The sequence below is a fragment of the Hypanus sabinus genome, chromosome 1 (genome assembly GCF_030144855.1).
Source record: "Hypanus sabinus isolate sHypSab1 chromosome 1, sHypSab1.hap1, whole genome shotgun sequence".
Classification (NCBI taxonomy): domain Eukaryota; kingdom Metazoa; phylum Chordata; class Chondrichthyes; order Myliobatiformes; family Dasyatidae; genus Hypanus; species Hypanus sabinus.
In genome coordinates this window covers 169,391,028-169,410,228 of record NC_082706.1, presented here as the reverse complement: position 1 = coordinate 169,410,228, position 19,201 = coordinate 169,391,028, and the positions used below count along the sequence as shown (strand labels likewise).

The 19,201-nt window shown below is 37.9% G+C and overlaps 1 protein-coding gene across 1 annotated transcript in view; it reads right to left on the bottom strand.

Moving 5' to 3' along the window:
• Window positions 1-557: 557 nt before the first annotated feature.
• rgs20 (regulator of G protein signaling 20) overlaps window positions 558-19,201 on the bottom strand; it is a 93,590-nt gene continuing 74,946 nt past the window's right edge. Inside the window, exons 3-5 of the mRNA XM_059951386.1 lie at window positions 15,998-16,084; window positions 10,408-10,642; window positions 558-746 (exon numbers count right to left, since the gene is read on the bottom strand). Coding sequence (XP_059807369.1) covers window positions 558-746; window positions 10,408-10,642; window positions 15,998-16,084 — 511 coding nt within the window. The remainder of the gene's footprint in view (window positions 747-10,407; window positions 10,643-15,997; window positions 16,085-19,201) is intronic.

Sequence of the window (19,201 nt, the reverse complement as noted above, 5' to 3'; positions counted from 1 at the left end):
ATAGACGTCTTACAACAAACCATGTTTTATAGGCAGTATTTCAGTATTTTTCCAAACCATTGGCTTAGATACTTTAAGTTGATCCATCAGCACTATGTTTACATTTATCAAGTATATATACTCCAAGACAAGTGGAAGTACCGCCCAATGTGGCTGTGGCATCATTATCATAATGTGCAATGGTAGGAGACTTTTGAACCATACTGTAGTACATGTACCTCAGGTGAGGATGTCATTAGAGGAACATCAAGGCACTTCCGCAAACAAACTCTTGTCTTCGAGTACATCTTATTAGTATTTCATGTAAAAAATACAACTACAGGCTTTTAAAACGACTAACATATCATCAGTCATCCTTTGGAGAATCTTGCTGTGTTGATCTGAAGCTGTGTTTTGGCCTGTGTTCAGAGCCCTCTGCAGATAGACATTAAAATCCTTAGTAAAATTTGCCTGAGTATTACTTTCTGGTGAAGATCAAATAGCTCCAGTGTCCCTGTGAGTAATAATAGCCCACAGACATATCAAACTTTTATTTTCAGAAATAACATTGGGAAGGCTTAAGGTTCTGACGATGTATCAGTTAAGGATTGAAGCAGGGTTTTGTAGACAGCGGAGTTCATAAATCTTGGATAAGAGTCTCTGTGCATTAATGTGTAAATCTGAAGTTGTGCATCATCAAATGTATGAGGGGTAGGTTCAAGCATGTTTCTGTTGATGACCTCGCGGACTCTGGAATCAAGGCTGACCTAAATTTAGAATAATACAAAATAAGGACCAGCTCTTTCAAGTATAATGTGCGTTTTACATTAGCAAATGAAAAACTAGTTTTCAGAACACATTTCTGTAAAACTATATTACTGAAAAATTACTGGTAGAATGGAATACCTGAATAGAAAATGTATAACTATGCATCTGTTTGTTCTGTATAGAACTAAGAGTACTAAGAGTAGACTTATTTAAAAGTTTGCTTTGGGACAGATTCACACATATATATTGCTGAGTTTTAGGTTCTCTGAGAAGACGTACATTAGTTTATCTATTCTCAGAACCATTTCTGGTGTTTTTGTGCAACAACATTGTAAAAAGTTAAGTACTTAAAATTGCTGATTTTGCAGGGATTTTGTCTCCTGGGGTGTCTTGGATCTGGGTTCACAGTATTTAAACGAGGGGCTGACTATTTAGAACTGAGATGAGGAAAACATTATTTATCAAGTATATATGAACTTCTGGAATTCTTTACCAAGACGGTGGTAGAGGTTTTGTTGCTTAATATGTTCGAGACAAAAATTGTTAATTGTTTCATATTAAGAAATATGGGGTTGGGTTCAAAACTAGCACTTAGATAAAGGATCAGCCATGATCTTACTGAAAACGAAAACAAATGGTAGGGCCAAATGGCTTAATCCTGCTGTTATTTTGTATGTTGTTTACCTTTTATAACAGTAGGCAAGACTTATTCAGCCTTGGTGGCATTCTTCCAAGTAATTAAAAATCACATGCATAATCTCAATAAGAACACGTTAGTAATTATATATTATTAACACAAAAATAGACAAATGTTTCAACTGGACAATGAACAAGGAAGGATAGTATAAGACCAGAAGACATAGGAGCAGAATTCAACCCATCAAGTCTGCTCCACAATTCCATCCTGACAGATTTCTTATTCCCCTCAATCCCATTCTCCTGCCTTCTTGCCCGTAACCTTTGATGCCCTGATCAATCAAGAACCTATCAGCCTCTGCTTTAGATATACCCAATGGCTTGGCTTCCACAGATTCATTACCCTCTGACTTAAGAAATTCCTCTTCATCTCTGTTCTAAATGGATGTCCTTCTATTCTAAGGCTGTGCCATCTGGTCCTAGACTCCCTCACTACAGGAAACATCCTCCTCCCCACAACCACTTTACCTCGGCCTTTTAGTACTCGATAAGTTTCAATGATATTCCACCCCCCCACCCCCATTCTTCTGAATTCCAGTGTATTCAGGTCCAGATCCATCAAAAGCTGTTCACATGTTAAGCCTTTCATTCCCAGAATTATTCTTGTGAGCCTCCTCTGGACCCTTTGCAATGCCATCACATCTTTTCTTGAGTAAGGGGCCCAAAAGTGTTCACAATACTCCAAGTTTGGTCTGACTAATGTCTTATAAAGCCTCAGTATTACATCTTTGCTTTTATATTCTAGTCCTCTTGAATTGAATATGAACGTTGCATTTCCCTTCCATGCCATCGACTCAACCTGCAAGATAACATTTAGGGAATCCTTCACTAGAACTCCCAACTCCCTTTGAACCTCTGATCTTTGAATTTTCTCCCCATTTAGAAAATAGTCTACTCCTTTATTCCTTCTACTAAAGTGCATGATCATACACTTCCCTGTGCTATATTCCATTTGCCACTTTTTGTATCATCTTCAAACTTGCCCAAAAAGCCATCAATTCCATATACCAAATCATTAGCATAATATGAAAAGAAGCAGTCCCATCACTGATGCCAGCGGAACACCACTAGTCACTGGCAGCCAAACAGGGAAGGCCCTGTTTACCACTCCCCTCCACTTGCCTCCTGCCAGTCAACCAATCTTCTATCCATGCTGGTACCTTTCTTGTAATACAATCGGCTCTTATCTTGTTAAGCAGCCTCATGTGCGGAATCTTGTCAGAAGCCTTCTGAAAATCCAAGTATCCAACTTTCAATGACTCTCTTTTGTCTATCTTGCTTGTTATTCCCTCAAAGAACTCCCACACTTTTGTCAGACAAGATTACCCCTTAAGGAGACCATGCTGACTTTGCGTATTTTATTATTTGCCTCCGTGTACCACAAAACTTTACCCTTAGTAATGGACTCCAACATCTTCACAACCACTAAAGTCAGTGTAGTTTCCTTTGCTCTGCCTCCCTCTCTTCTTAAACAGTGGAGTGGCATTTGCAATTTTCCAGTCCTCTGGAACCATTCTGGAACTTGAACAATCATTTTAATGCCTCTATTATCTTTTCAGCTACCTCTTTCAGAACCCTGGGGTACAGTCCAACTGATCTAAGTGACTTACCTATCTTCAGGCCTTTCAGCTTCACAAGCACCTTCTTAGTAATTTCAACTGCACTCACTTCTGCCAGCTGACACTCTCTAATATCTGGCGTATTGCTAATGTCTTCCACAGTGAAGAATGATGCAAAATGCTTTTAGGTTTGTCTGTCATTTCTTTGACCCACGTTACTACCTCTCCTGTGTCATTTTCCAATGGTCCAATATCCACTCCAAACTCTTCTATTCCTAATATATCTGAAAAGGTCTTGTGGTATCCTCTTAAATTATTAGTTAGCTTACCTTCCTGTTTCATCCTTTCTCTCCCTGTGGCTTGTTTAGCTGCCTTTGATGAGTTTTTGAAACCTTCGCAATTGTCTAAATTCCCACTAAATTTTGCTCTATTATATGCCCTTTCTTTCTTGCTTTCATGGTGTCTCTGACTTCCCTTGTCAGCTATGGTTGCATTATCCTCTCTTTAGCATACTTCTTCATCTTTGGGATGTATAGTATCTATCCTGCACATTCCAAATTGCCCCCAATAACTCATTGCTGCTCTTCCCTCATCACTGCTTGTATACCCTTCCAATAAACTTGGCCCAGCTCCTCTCTCATGCCTATGTAATACCCTTTACTCCAGTGGAATACTGATATATCTGACTTTATCGTCTCCCTCTCAAACAGCAGGGTGAATTCTATCCTATTATGATCACCACCTCCTAAGGATCTGGTTCATTACACAACGCCCTAATCAAATCTGGTTCATTACACAATGCCCAATCCAGAATTGCTTTACCCCTGGTGAAGGGTGTCGGCCCGAAACGTCGACAGCGCTTCTCCCTATCGATGCTGCCTGGCCTGCTATGTCCCACCAGCATTTTGTGTGTGTTGTTGTTTGAATTTCCAGCATCTGCAGATTTCCTCGTGTTTGCTTTACCCCTAGTGGGCTCAATAACAAGGAGCTCTAAAAAGGCATCTCATAGACATTCTACAAATACCACCTCTTGGAATCCAGCGCCAAGCTGATTTTCCCAGTGTACCTGCATATTGAAATGCCCTATCATTATTGCAACTTTGCCCATTTTACATGCAATACCTTTCCTATCACTCATTTAAATTTGTACCCCTCATCCTAGCCGTTGTTTAGCAACCTGTATATAACTACCATCATGTCCTTTTACCCTTGCAGTTTCTTAAATCTACCCACAAGAATTCACCTTCTTCTGATTCTATGTCACCTCTTTCTGAGGATATGATTTTGTTTTGTTTTCACCAACAGAGCTACCTCCCCCTGTCTGCCTACTTCTCTGTCCTTGTGTGTACCCTTGGATGTTAAGCTCCCAACTATGATCTTTTTGCAGCCACAACTCAGTGATGCCCACAGCGGCATACCTGTCAATCTCTAATCTATTCCGTGTACTATGTGCATTTAAATATAACACCTTCCATCCTGTATTCAGCACCCTTTTTGATTTTGTCCCCGTGTTATACTTCAACTCATCCCACTGACTGCTACTTTGCCTTACAATCTGCCTGTTCTTCCTCACAGTCCCACTACACACTGCATCTACTTGCAGAGCAACTGCTCCATCCTTCTCTCCAAGTTAGTTTAAACCCTCCTCAACCGCTCTAGCGAACCTGCCTGCAAGGATATTGGTTCCCATCAGATTCAATGAGTAACCCATCTTTTAGTACAGGTTATACCTTCCCCCTAAGAGATCCCAGAAATCTGAAACAACGCCCCTGCACTAAATCTTCAACCACGTACATTATTCATCTGCCAAATCATCCTCTTCTTACTCTCACTGGCATGTGGCACAAGTGGAAATCCAGAGATTATTACCACAGATGCCTTGCTTTTTAGCTTTCTACTTAACTCCCTATATTCCCTCTTTAGGACCTCCTCCCTTTTTATCTACTTACTTTGTTGATACCAATATGTACCGCAACTTCCAGCCGCTCACTCTCCCCATTTAGAAAGCTGTGGACCTGAGCTGAGACACTCCTGACTCTGGGACATAGGAGACTCTTTCACATCTACAGAATCTCCTGTCTGTTTCTCCATGTATGGAATCCTCTATCAATAGTGCACTCCTCTTCTCCCTCCTCCCCATTTGAGTCACAGACTCAGCACCTTCTCACATCCTGCTAGAGGAGCAATTCACTATCGTGCCTAGCCAGAAAACTGATCAAACTGGCTTTCTTCTTCTAACTCATCACCACCCACCCCCCCCCCACCCAACAGTATCCAAAATGGTATACCTGATGTTGAGGGAACAGCCATGGCCACAGGGATACACTGTTCTGGCTGCCTATCCCCTTTCCTCCTCCTGACGGTCACCTAGTTAACATGTGCCCTGCACCTTACGTGTACAGTAGCTGCCTCCCTGTATGTGCTGCCGATTAACCTTCAGCCTCCTGAATGACTGGAGTTCATCCAGTTCCAGCTCCGGTCCTTAACATAATCTGAAAGAAGCTGTGGCTGGATGCACTTCTTGCAGGAGTAGATGTCAGGGACTATGGAGGTCTCCCTGCCTTCCCACATTCCGCAAGAGGAACATTCCACTATCCTGCCTGGCATACCCTCTGCTCTAAATCTGCAATAAGAAAGAAAGAAAAATTGAATGAAAAAATAGGATTATTTTTCAGGAGCAGGATTGTGATAGAAATAAAATTGGTGACAGAAAGAGTATGGATATATTTAATGATGTTGAAAACTCCACCACAATAATGGGGGTCAAAGCGAGAATTCTGATAGGTAGCAGCGATGCACCAAAAATTTCTGTAGTAATAACATTGTGACTGGGAGTAGAATCAGGAGTCGTAGTGACTGTAGGCATAAGAAGGTGAGAGGTATTATAGACGTGGGACAGGGAAATGGACAGGAATTCAATATAGATCATCGATGCAAATGTAGCAGAAGACACATTAAGTATTCTGATAAAGCTTGAAAATTAGATTTTGAAGGCTAATCATCTATACCATATTACCACAGATTTTTTTTGCAGCAGTAACTGAAGAATTAAATACATTGTGATTAAAGCTTTCGCACCATATAGAGACAGGTTGGTTATATCTTATACTGTGCTTGCATTCACTCCTAATTATTGAATCTGCATATACGAGTTTGTACCTATTCAAGTGTGGGGTCATACACAATAGATTAATTCTGAAAACTAAGTATGTGAAATCTTAATTTACAAGGCATAACACTAAAGCTTTGTCATTGAATAATTATCAGTTATTGAGAACCTCATAAGTATTGTTCAGACAATCTTCACATGAAATAGAAGCACTTCGATCACACAAGATCATTGGACATCTCTTATACACAAAATAAACATAAAACATGCAATACACAGAATATTTTTTTCTGATACAAGGTGATCCTTTAAAGACTTTGTGGTTACCAATACAGATTTTCAATTCAAATCCAACCACAGGTACTGTATATAGAGATTCCAACAGCAATGAAGTTTAGCCCATCCTTCATAACGTCATATCTCTGAGTTAAATTGCATGAACGAATTACTGCTTTTCTTGTAGAAGAAATGTAAAAATGGTGAGCAAGTGGTAAGGGCAATTTGTGTCAGAAAATAGTGTCAGCTCCTTATTATTAAGGAATTGGAACTACAATCACCATTTAATACATGGGGACTACAGGCAGGATATCATGTCGCCCTTGATTACGGATCTATATAATGTAAAATTAGGACTATAGTTTCACTTCAAAAGATACTTATTCCTATCTCAATGTATACTATTTTGGTTAAACATGTAATGACAAATATAGGGAAATTTTTTTTATTTCTAATATATCATGATCCTTTTTTTTTCTCTTTGTACTGATGGTTTATCATCCTCTTAAGAGCAGTTTGGTTATGTGTCCTAATCTATTCAACATTAGACATGTCAACTTTGATATATTAAACTCTTTTCTCAATTACATTTACTTTTTTTTGTTCTAACTCTTGATGATATTCCTCTAATGGTTTCATGAAGATAAGTGGATTTATCCGCATAATTTCCTTCTGACCAGATCTAGCCATAGTATAGGACATATATTACAATGGTACTGTATTGGGACTATAAAGAAAACTGGGTTATTTTCAAAAAGAGCATTTTTAAAGATAATTTCCATACTTTTGTAGAATGTGCAATAACTTAGTGTAAAGGATTATTGAATCTCTAGGTAACAGTGTCAACGTGACTCATCCTGTAATATGTTCACACCCAACTACTAAGAATAAACAACCAGAAACCTGAAGCTTGCAAACTATCTTGTGGTTCATTTGCAATTGATACCATTAGGAATATAACAAATAACACTACTATATATTAAATGTTATGATCCATATTTTGCAATCAATAATGAACAAATGCTGACAGATACCCATAGAATGTTCACACTGTATGTCCATGTTTACTGTTACTGAGTCTTTATACATTAGATCTCCTCCAGAGCCCTCTAGAGGAGATTTGTGAAGCATCTGAATATAACTTAAGGAATTCTAGTTTTATTACATGCTTATATTGCATATAATGGGAAATAGGAATAATGTCTTCTAATCTTCTAATTAAGTTGTGAATATGCTAGCCATATTTGTCAGGGTTTATTATGGGTCACATCTTCATGATCTATAGATAAAAAGAAGCATTTTTAATTTTATAATTCAGCATTAGTTTGTGCAGTGTCATTGCTTCTGATAATATTCTTTTAAAAGATCAATTGGTTTATTCCCTGTACCTCAAAGGACATGAGCGACTGGCATCCTGTCGCACTTGTCTCAATAATAAGCAAATGCTTTGAGAGGCTGGTCAAGGACTACATCTGCAGCTTGCTAACACCCATGCTGGATCCCCTACAATTCACCTACCGACACATCCGATCAACAGACAACACAATAGCCACAGTTCTGCACACCATCGTTACACATCTGGAGAAGAAGGATGCTTATGTGAGAATGCTGTTCTTGACTACAGTTTAGCATTCAACACCATAATTCCCTCCAGACTCGACAAGAAACTCAGAGACCTTGGCCTTCACCCTGCCTTATGTAGCTGGATCCTGGACTTACTGTCGATTGCCGACAGGTGGTAAGAGTGGGCTCCCTCACCTCCGCCCCTCTCACCCTCAACACAGGAGCCCCTCAGGGCTGTGTACTAAGCCCCCTCCTTTACTCTCTGTATACCCATGACTGTGTTGCCACCCACAGCTCCAATATGCTAATTTAATTTGCTGACAACACTACACTGATTGGCCTGATCTCAAATAATAACGAGGCAACCTACAGAGAGGAAGTCATCACCTGACACAGTGGTGTCAAGAGAACAACCTCTTCCTCAACATTGCAGAAACAAAGGAGCTGGTTGTGGATTACAGGAGGAATGCAGACAGGCTAACCACTATTGACATCAGTGGATCTGGGGTTGAGAGGGTGAACAGCCTAATGTCCCCTGGTTTAAACATCACTGAGGATCTCATGTGGTGTGTACATATCAGCTGTGTGTGGTGGAAAAGGCACAACAGCGCCTCTTTCACCTCAGACGGTTGAAGAAGTTTGGTATGGGCCCCCAAAATTCTAAGAACTTTCCATAGGGGCATGACTGAGAGCATCCTGACTGGCTGCATCACTGCCTGGTATGGGAACTGTACTTCCCTCATTCGCAGGACTCTGCACAGAGTGGTGTGGACAGCCCAACACATCTGTAGATATGAATTTCCCACTATTCAGGACATTTACAAAGACAGGTGTATAAAAAGAGCTCAAAGGATCAGTGGAGACCCGAGTCACCCCAACCACAAACTTTTCCAGCTGCTACCATCCGGGAAACAGTACTGCAGCATAAAAGACAGGACCAACAGCTTCTTCCACCAGGCCATCAGACTGATTAACTCATGCTGATACAATTGTATTTCTATGTTACACTGACTATCCTGTTGTACTTAATATTAATTATGAATTCCTATAGATTGCACATTGCACATTTGAAAGGAGACGTAACGTAATGATTTTTACTCCTCATGTATTTGATGGATGTAAGTAATACAGACAATGCACTTCAGTATTTTCTTAACAGCTGTGCAAGTACAGAAGGAAATCAGCCTAGGATGTACTTTCACGTCTTGTCTCTAGGTCAAGAATAGTAACCAAGCTATTCTAACTGTAACTGAATATGTCAATACCACACAAATTCTATCTGAAAAACTGGAATTTACCTGCTTCTCCTCAGACTGTTAGAATGGATAGATTTAAAAAAAATATTAGAACCATGCGAATTAAAAATAATATTTTTCAGATAGACTTGGTTTTCTGGAGCAACGTGTTTTAAACAATGACGGGGGTAATCTGCGTAGATAATCTGTGGCAACATTTTATATAGAAACAGCTTTCAAAGGAATAGTAAGTGTTGATTATAAGAATCCTCATCTTTACTCCCTCACACCCACATATTTTTGCAGTTGAGGTATATAGCTCAACCGGTTTGAATTTGGTTCTGTTACTTTCTCAGCTATGGTTAAAACCTATTTACCAACCATTTATTTTTCCAGGCAGTTGTAGTTGTGATGCACCTACTCCCTGCAAGAAGTAAAATCTGCCCAAAAACTGGAGCACTAACAAATACTGTGATTTTAAAAAAGTAGGAAATTGACTGAAAGAACCATATGCCCAAAAAATCATTAGAACAGTTTTCACCCTTATGTACAAATACAAAATTACAGAGTCTGTGACAGACTCCCATCTGACAGAAGGCCCTCTCATTGATTGTGCCCAAAATGTGTAGGCCAGTGTTCTGATGGTCTCTGACTGACTCAGAAATGATCATTAGCATAAACTAATGTGTGCACATTTTAAGCAGATCTGCACATTAAAATAAGTGCAAATGGACTTTCTTTCCTATTGAATTGTTGTGACATAAGAGGACATGCAGCCCATTTTTTGCATTCATTACTTTTTCCCTCAATGTTTTCCAGATTATTATTTTTCCAAATGTTTTCCTAATTCCTTTCAAAAGACTTATTAACACTACTTTTTAAGGCATGTCAGGCAGTGAGCTCCTTGAGGTTAAACATTTTCTGTCTAAAACAAATATTTCTTCATCTCTCTTGTGTATTTCTTCATCACTTTGAATCAATGTTCTATGATCCTGGGGCCATTCACTAATTGTAGAAAATTATATTTACCCCTTCTAAACCATTACATCACTATTTCTACACCTCTTCACAGTATTTAGATTATATCATTGATCTGCCTAATTACAAATGTACATTTTTGGATTATTATGTGTACTTATAAGTATTCTGATGAGCACTTGGTTTCCATGATAGTATATTTTACTTAAATACTCCCAAAATGATTAATGTAACATGAACTCACCTCTTTAAGTGAAAGGATGGATATATAATCCTCATATATTAACCTTGCTTTCTCTTCCACAATATTTTTGTTGACTTCTTTCTTAAGGTCCTCACAGGCCAGCCAGAACAACATATTCTCCTCACTGTACTCTGTTCGTAAAAATTCTCGGAATGCATTTCTTCCTGCAGGACTTTTCATTAACTTGTCAAAAGACTGTCCCCAGGATTGCACTTCTTCAAGTGTTGGCTTTGGACTGTATTAGCAAAGTCATAAAGAAGGAAACAATGGTTAACTCAAGGAAACCTTTGTATGAACATTCCAGCAAACAACCTGAAATTCAAAGACAGCATTTTTAAAAAAAATGGAAAAACACCTTTTACATCTACACAGTTGATTTCATAAGTAGCTTACCAAATTGCAGTTTTATTAAATTCACACAGAAGGAATATTCTGAATTGGGTCCAATTGACTAATTTCTTCCTATCTTAGAACCTGCTGAATTGTTAGAGTTCTTCCTGTTTTGTTGTCTGGCAGATCTCAGGTTTAATTCTATTCTTATTGGTGGATGTGCCTTCAGAACTCAAGTCCTAAACTCTGGAATTCTATTCCTAAACCTCTCTGCTTCTCCTTCATCCTATAAGAAGATCCTAACAGTTTAGGACTTTGAGTTTTGAAGGAATAACGATCAATGAGGAAAGAATTAAAATCAGAGAATTGCCAGACACCTAAAAAAAATTGTTCAAGGGGATGGATTTTAAGGAGAGTCAAATTGGGAAAGAGTAGTGCAAAGATTTAAGGAGGGAATTCCAGACATGAGTTCAACTGAAATATTGACAGCTGATTGCAGAGCAATTAAATTCAGGGATGAGCAGAAATGGAGGGAAACAAACATACTAAGGCACTGTAGAGCTGGAGAAGGTCACGGGGTGACCATGTGTTCATGGAAAGATTTTTTGAGAAGTGAAAAATTTAAGATCTAGGCATTGTCGAATCGCAAATCAACATAGTGCCACTAACTGAATGGTGGTGGGACTTTGCGTGAGTCAGGGCATGAACATCAGCATTTTGGATGATTATAGGTCAAAGGCTGGAATGTATTGGTAAGGTCCAGTCTACAAAGGATGTAGTGAAAGAAGGATACAGCAGCAATTTAGCTGAGGTAGGAGTAACTCCTTCTTAGAAATCAGCCTCTCCTGCAAAATTCTGTTCTGACGTTTTACAATTAGATAAATTTGTGGATGATTTGTGATCTAACTTTATATATCTGTCTTTGCACCATATTCTTTAAAACCACTGGTTAATAAAAATCCATCAAACATATTAATGACTCACCTGGAATGGATTCTCATTTGGAGTAATAAGTTTCAAACTTCTACAAACCTTAACAGGTAGCTGTATTTCCTAATTTATTTCTTTAAAGGACTGGCTCTAATTTTTAGACTGTCCTCTAAACATAGACTGCTCAACTAATGAAAGTAGTTTCTATCTACCCAACTCCCTTGAAATCTTCACTCATATCCAATTTCTAAGAGATATATCGCTAATTAGTTTAGTTGTTCATTTTAGTTTAACTCGTAATGAAGGTGTTTATATGAGAATTCAAAATTAAACACCAATGAAGACACAAAGTGAGCACATTGTACATGTTCTTAACCCTCAGAAAATCACTTCCATTTATACCATCCTTTTAATAGAGGAAAACATTTCAATGCACACAACTGAGGATTTTTCTGCCTGAATTCCCCAGAGGATTAAAATAGAGGTATGCAAATGATCCCTTGGAAGCTCATTTTCTCCAAGTATTCAGTGGTGAATACTAAACCAATGTGCTCAGGTCAATTATTAAAAAATCAAAAATAGTTAATGCCTTCAATATCAATGAAATAAAGCTCCAAGACAGGTTAAAGAACATTAAAAAAAAATTTTACAGTCATTATTCTAGAGTATTCCGACAAAACATTTAAAAGATTGTGCTCAACCGAAAAAACATTAACATTTGAAGCAACATGAAACAGAAACCATTAAAAAAATCCAAATTGAAACCAATATTTTGGTAGATTGATTATGAGAAATAACTAAAATGTTACGTATGTGCTAGCAAGTTGGTTAGCAGCCACATTGAAAAGACTCAAACTTATTTTTTTCTAAATTTATGTTTCCAGTAAGAAATGTTCTAACTAGATTTCCTAAGATTTCTGATGAATGGGAGAATCTAGAAATGCACAGGAAACTTGGTGAGGAATGAGAGAAAGTGCAGATAGGAAACAGGTGATATTAGGAAGAGGTAGACTGCTTGCAGGTGCAGATTGAAGGTGGGACAGACAATGGTGGGGGGAAGACTTGTGTTTTCTTACAGCACCTTCAAATCATTAGTTGTGTTTTTTCAATCAATTCAGCAGAGCAATGAAAAAGCACTGCAGAAATTAAATTCAGAGCAGTTATATAAATTGACTTTGTAAGTATCAGACTTCACGCTCTTTAGTATTGCCTACCATGCAGCATGATGGAAGTGGAGAATAGATCTGTCACGGATAATCACAGATTTATTGATAACTTTTGGCTGTCATGATGGGCATGCAAGGATGTTACTTTCCCCCGTAAAGGAGGAAGAAGTTTGCACCTACACAAAGATTGCATAGCTGGGGTGTTACTAAATGGCAGAAAGAAGAGTGTGGAAATATATTTAGGCATGGATATAACTGCTTTGCAGATGCTCTCGTACTACTTAATCAGAGTATCAGAGCGGAGAAGAGCAAGAAATTCACTTTACTGGGTATGGAATTATGATCTTGGTAGGGGTTTTCAGTGACATTTGGAGGTTGGGTTAAGAAACCCGGTTCTAGAAGTTTTAATGATTAGGAATGAGAACTCATGGTTGTGAGAGATCAGCAGGCTTCTGAGTTTGTTGAGGAGTTGGAGGCAGTGGTGGGGTGGTTACTACTATGGAGGAAGCAGGTACTTAAGTAATTTAAAGGAAGCACCTGAGTTAGTGTCCCTTTCATGGGCTGGAATCTGCTCAGGAATTCCTCAATAAATCATAATGAGGCAGTGCTACCATTATTCAGCAAAGAATGTTCTTCTGTGGGCATGTTATGGTACCACACAAGTTAATTTCTGCCAGGAAGGCGCTAAGTGAGCATGAATATCATTAAACATGTCATCAATGTGAGGGTGAAAATGCCTGGGCAAGGTCTTGGCAGAGGCCCATATTGACTCGGAAACCATCACAATGATGTGCCACTTTAAAACAAACTTACTTTTATATACAAGCACTGAAAAAGAAACAGTGCCACTAGATTGAAGTTCCACGCAATCATTCGTTGTTAAAGCCAACTGGCCAGAATATAATCATACTCTGATTTGGATTCCGCAGATTCAGTACATTTGACAGTGAAGTTAGAAAGGAAAAGTAAATTATCTCTCTATTTATCATTCCATACAGTGGTGTTGACTTTCCACACACGCCTCTTCATTAACCTTTGTTCAGGAACCACTAATTATCCTGGTCCATTATGAGCAGAATGCTATTTAAGTCAAAAAAATTCTTGAAACACAGAATGTGAAAATATAATTGAATCATTCTCTCTTCTATTCAATACATGGAATGTAGATTACTTACCTCATCAAAATATTTCAATATTTCAATATCCTGAATACAGTAACCAGTTTATCTAATGCCTTATGTGTATTGGTTATTTAGTGATGCCCTGGAAACAGCAGATTCCCCAGAGCATCAATAAAATAAACTTGTGTATCTGAATACAAGGTTTATTGAGGAAGTTGGTGAAAAGTAAATACATTTTATCAAAGTAAATAAGTTCATCCATATAAATAAATCAGTAGGTTTGACTGAGATGAAATTTTTTAACAGAAGATGTTTACATGAGATTTTACTGAGATAATATTTTACCAATGATTTAAGTTAAGATTTTTATTCCCTCCTTTTATTGGAAACTTTCACTAATTAAAAATCAGGGATTTTTCAAATCAACATAATTTCAGACTGAATATTAACTTAATCTGTGTCTGACATTAGATGGTAACTGTTCTGCTCAGTAAGCATTTTGATCGGTCTTTCATAATGGTAAGGAAAACAAGGCAAGGTGACATTTTATCTCAGTACTCAAATGTATACAAAAAATGGAATATGAATGGCTTACTGTGTGTGTTGATATGAATGCCTTATTATTTTTTGCTGTTTATAACAATAATCACTTATTACGATACCAACCACAGTTTAGCTTCAGCAAGTGTAAACATTGGAAGTTATGTAACAACTGCCTATTACTGTGCTCAGTTCTGGTCGCCTCACTACAGGAAGGATGTGAAAACCATAGAAAGGGTGCAGAGGAGATTTACAAGGATGTTGCCTGGATTGGGGAGCATGCCTAATGAAGACAGGTTGAGTGAACCCGGCCTTTTCTCCTTGGAGTGACGGAGGATGGGAGGTGACCTGATAGAGATGTATAAGATGATGAGAGGCATTGATCGTGTGGATAGTCAGAGGCTTTTTCCCAGGGCTGAAATAGTTGCCACAAGAGGGCACACCTTGAAGGTGCTTGGGAGTAGGTACAGAGGAGATGTCAGGGGTAAGCTGTTGTTTTTAATGCAGAGAGTGATGAGTGCATGGAATGGGCTGCTGGCAATGGTAGTGGAGACGGATACGATAGGGTTTTTTAAGAGACTTTTGGATAGGTACATGGAGCTTAGAAAAATAGAGGGTTATGGGTAACCGTAGTAACTTCTATGGTAGGGACATGTTCGGCAAAACTTTGTGGGCCAAAGGACCTGTATTGTGCTGTAGGTTTTCTATGTTTCTGTTTAATCTTGCTCTCCTACCTAACATTCCTCATCCACTCTAACTCCCACCCCTCATTTTGTAAAATTTTCTTTACCTTTGAGATCAATTGTAACAATTGCTGTTAACAGAAAATGGATAATAAAGGATGTTTGGAATAGCCTTTTTATACTCCAACACTGTAAGTTAAAACTGACCATAGTTCACACCACTGCCTCACCTAGTTTAATGTGCAATAATGAATTCACCTTTGAGTCTGCAACAAATAGCTTCACTGTGGTTAAAAAGATTAGTAAAGTAATAAAATGAATGATCAATTGCAAGTTGCTAGTACTAAAACAAATCGAGTGAACATCCTTGTTGCTATGAGCTTAGCTGTTTAACAAAAGAGTTGCAGTAGAACATTCAATGAACTTTGGTGTTACTAAGGAAGGAAGGTTGCACCAGAACAGAGAACTCCAGCTGGGAAAAAAGACAGAAAATAATATTTTGATGAAAAGACCTTAACAAACGAATCATCTCCTTATTATTTCATGATGCTGTATTCTTCTATCTATTTTGTTCACATTACAAGAAGGATGGGGTAGATATTTCTGTCTATCATCTCTCAAAACTAATGGAGAGGAATTTCAGATGAGAAGTGTATAAATTGATCAGATCTCAACCACCTGATTTCTACCAGGACCTAAGTTAAACCCTACCCACTACTTTCAATTACAACCCCCTACTTCAGCAACAAAATCACTGCTAACATGTTAACAACAGCAATCATTTCAATGGAAAGTGTATATTGGTTAAGAAATAACGTACCTTTCTTCACAGTTTGGCAGGCTTTCTCCTCTAGCTTCCTGAGACATTCTCCTTGCTCGTTCCTCATCTTCATTCCTAACAGTAAGACTGCAAGGTAGTAAATAAAATCATTTTATCTGGGTACAAATGTAAATGGCAATGGTGTGTTATTCACAAAAGAAATCTAGACTGATGAGCAGTAATCTTTTTGATTACTGAAAATAAGGATAGAGAGGAACCTCCAAAATATTTTCTCCAGTCTTGAATAGTGATCACCAAAATCATTAACAGATATTGTCAATATTATCCAGCTTAGATGATAATACCAAAAAAAAACCTGGTTATATTTATCACCTGGCATAAGAATACAAAACTAGCCAATTTAAAAAAAAATTTGTAATATATCATTATCTTTCATAGCAAAAACAATTCGAAGTAGATTAATATATCTTCCCTACTTGTCAAATGATATCTTTTCTTATCTCCCATCTTCTTAATTCTTCGTGATTTACTCTCTATTGTTGTCTCTTCTTCATATAATGTATATATTTACATTATACCCTACTCTTGTAATTTCCATTTTATTGTTAAGCCTGTCTTTATCTGTCTGTTTAAAGAGAATTGTAAAGAATTGGTGTAATTTGTAATTATACAGAATTGCAAAATATTTCATTTCCCAACAACCTCCTTATAATTTAAATTCTCCTTTTTTATTGTTGTTGTTGCAAGGTTTAAATTTCTGTCTTTCAATTACTGGCTCATTGGCCATCTTATTGGAAGCCATACTTGATATATACAGCATTCTTGAACTGTGGGATTTCCATCAATAATCCCTTTACTAAAGTAAGTATGTAATTATTTTTCCTATGAAGCCAGAAGTGGGAATGTGGATGTATCCAAAAATATACGTACATAGTATTCCAGGTGCATACCAATCACTGGTTACTATAAATGGTAGCTATGTGATATTTCAAGTTATATAGACTAATAGCAGTGTGGAGTGATAACCCTGCAAATTTTCTTGGAAGATTGAAGATGTGTATAAACAGAAAGCTGGCTGATTTGTCCTGGGATCTTTTTCAAGGTCATAGGTAAGCAACATTTTTAGCATCTTGCTAATTGCCCAGTTTTAGAACTAAAAGCAGTAAACCAATGACAGGAATTGCAATTTGACATTAGTGAAGGTTTTACTTTTTATTTTCTTCATTTTTTAACTTCTTTTTTGTTGTCAAGAAACCTTTTCTAAAGCTGCTGATTTAACTCTGCAGTTCACTCATAGAAACAAACTGGACTATTCACATGGCCAAGGTGTGCACAGGAAATCAAAACTGACTGCATATGGAGATGAACATCGCATTTATGTGTAATGTACACATGTACAAGCATTCTTAATGTGCTTGATCATTGAAGGGAGGGGTGAGGGTATATCTCACCCAATCACTGGTTATGCATGGTACTGCGCAATGGGCATTCGTACTGGATATGTATAACTGTGGCAGTTTAACAAAGTTTACATTTGCTTCTGCAAGTGTTTATAGCTTAATTTACATTTTTGGTGAATTTACAGCTGAGTTTTGGTGAATTGATCTTTTCTGCTCCATCCTGAACTTCCACAATATTTCAACTCCAAATTTAAATTATACTTTACATTATTTTCTGCATTCATTAAATTTTCCAACATCCTATTAAATGCATCTGTGTACCTGCTCCTAAGACTTTTCAAGGCGATTGTCACCCAAGATTGAAGAAAACCATAAGCAAGACAACCACGGTGACCCATTCTGTGCCAGTAACTCACTGCTAACCCAGTTAAATAACTTTTACACACTTGTTACTTCACCAACATTGTGTAGGGATAGACAGCATGTCCTTGGAAATGCTCATGTAAAGAAACTCAGGCGGAGTGCTTCATGGCCTAATGAACAATAAACAAAGATCCCATTAAGAGAATGTAAAGTAAGAAAAGCAGAAGATCAGAGACAAGCTCTTTAAGAGTTGCAGAACAGGAGGGTAGACAAAATGTGACATTTCAGAAGACACTGCAGAAAGAGTGTGAAGCAAGGACAGCGTAAGACTATAAGACCATAATAAGTAATTAGACCCAGTGGGGTAAAAGGACCATGGAACCTTATGAAGACAATATTTATAAAATAAATCAATTCTACATACACTACTCCAAATCCAATATAATCTTGCATTACAGCTCTTCATTAACCACAGGCTGTTCAATGTACACAGAGATACTGGTTCACACCCAATCTTTGGTGCTGCTAAACGGGAGTTACACTTTGTTCCAATACAAAACTGTACACCACTACAGGAGATATTGAGTGTTAAGACACTGTAGCTTCTGTAATCTGGAGCAAAAAAAAACATACCGCTGAAGAAACTAAACTGGTCAGACAGCATCTGAGGTAACAGAGGGATGGTTCAGGACTGAGAGATCTTGAAATTAATTATGAAGGGCAAACTCACTTCCTTATGATCCAATTTCTGACATTAAATAATTAGTAAGCATTTACATACTGGCAGTGTTATCATGTACAGGAAAGGCAAAGAGGAAATGACAGTGGTTACAGTGAATTGTGAGAGAAAGTCCACCAATTTAATTTCCAAAAAGTTGGCATTTTAACAGGATATAGGAGTAAACACTGAAAATATGTTCAAAATTGCTTCTATGTGCTACTTGTACAAAATGCACAGTCTATTCCAATTTACAGGTTTCAATGATCACTACAGCAAATGAACTCAAGTGGATGTAATTACTTTCATGTTTTTTTATTACACGGAAAGAGCCATTTGGTCTATCAAGTATATGCCAGTTCTTAGAGTCATTTCTTTCCTCTGACCTATTGCCTTCAGATCCTCATTATCTCCTCCTGATTCTACAGTAGGGGTAACCTAAAGTACCCACCTAACCTACCAGCCAGGACACTGGAATGCTGGAGCACCCAGAATAACCTTCATGGCCATCGGGACAACCTGCAAACTCCACACTGACAGTACTGAAAGTCAGGATCAAAACCTCGTCACTCAGCACGACTTGCACTCTATCACCTTTAACGTGGGCATAGACGTGGGCATTGACATTAGAAATGTGTAGAAACATTTTTAAAAATCACCAAATTGGATATTTTGTCTTCTTGTCCGTAAATTAATTTCAGTTGCCTGTGTGCACTGAACCAGCTATGCATTAATATCAGTTACCAGGTGGCTTATGGGTAG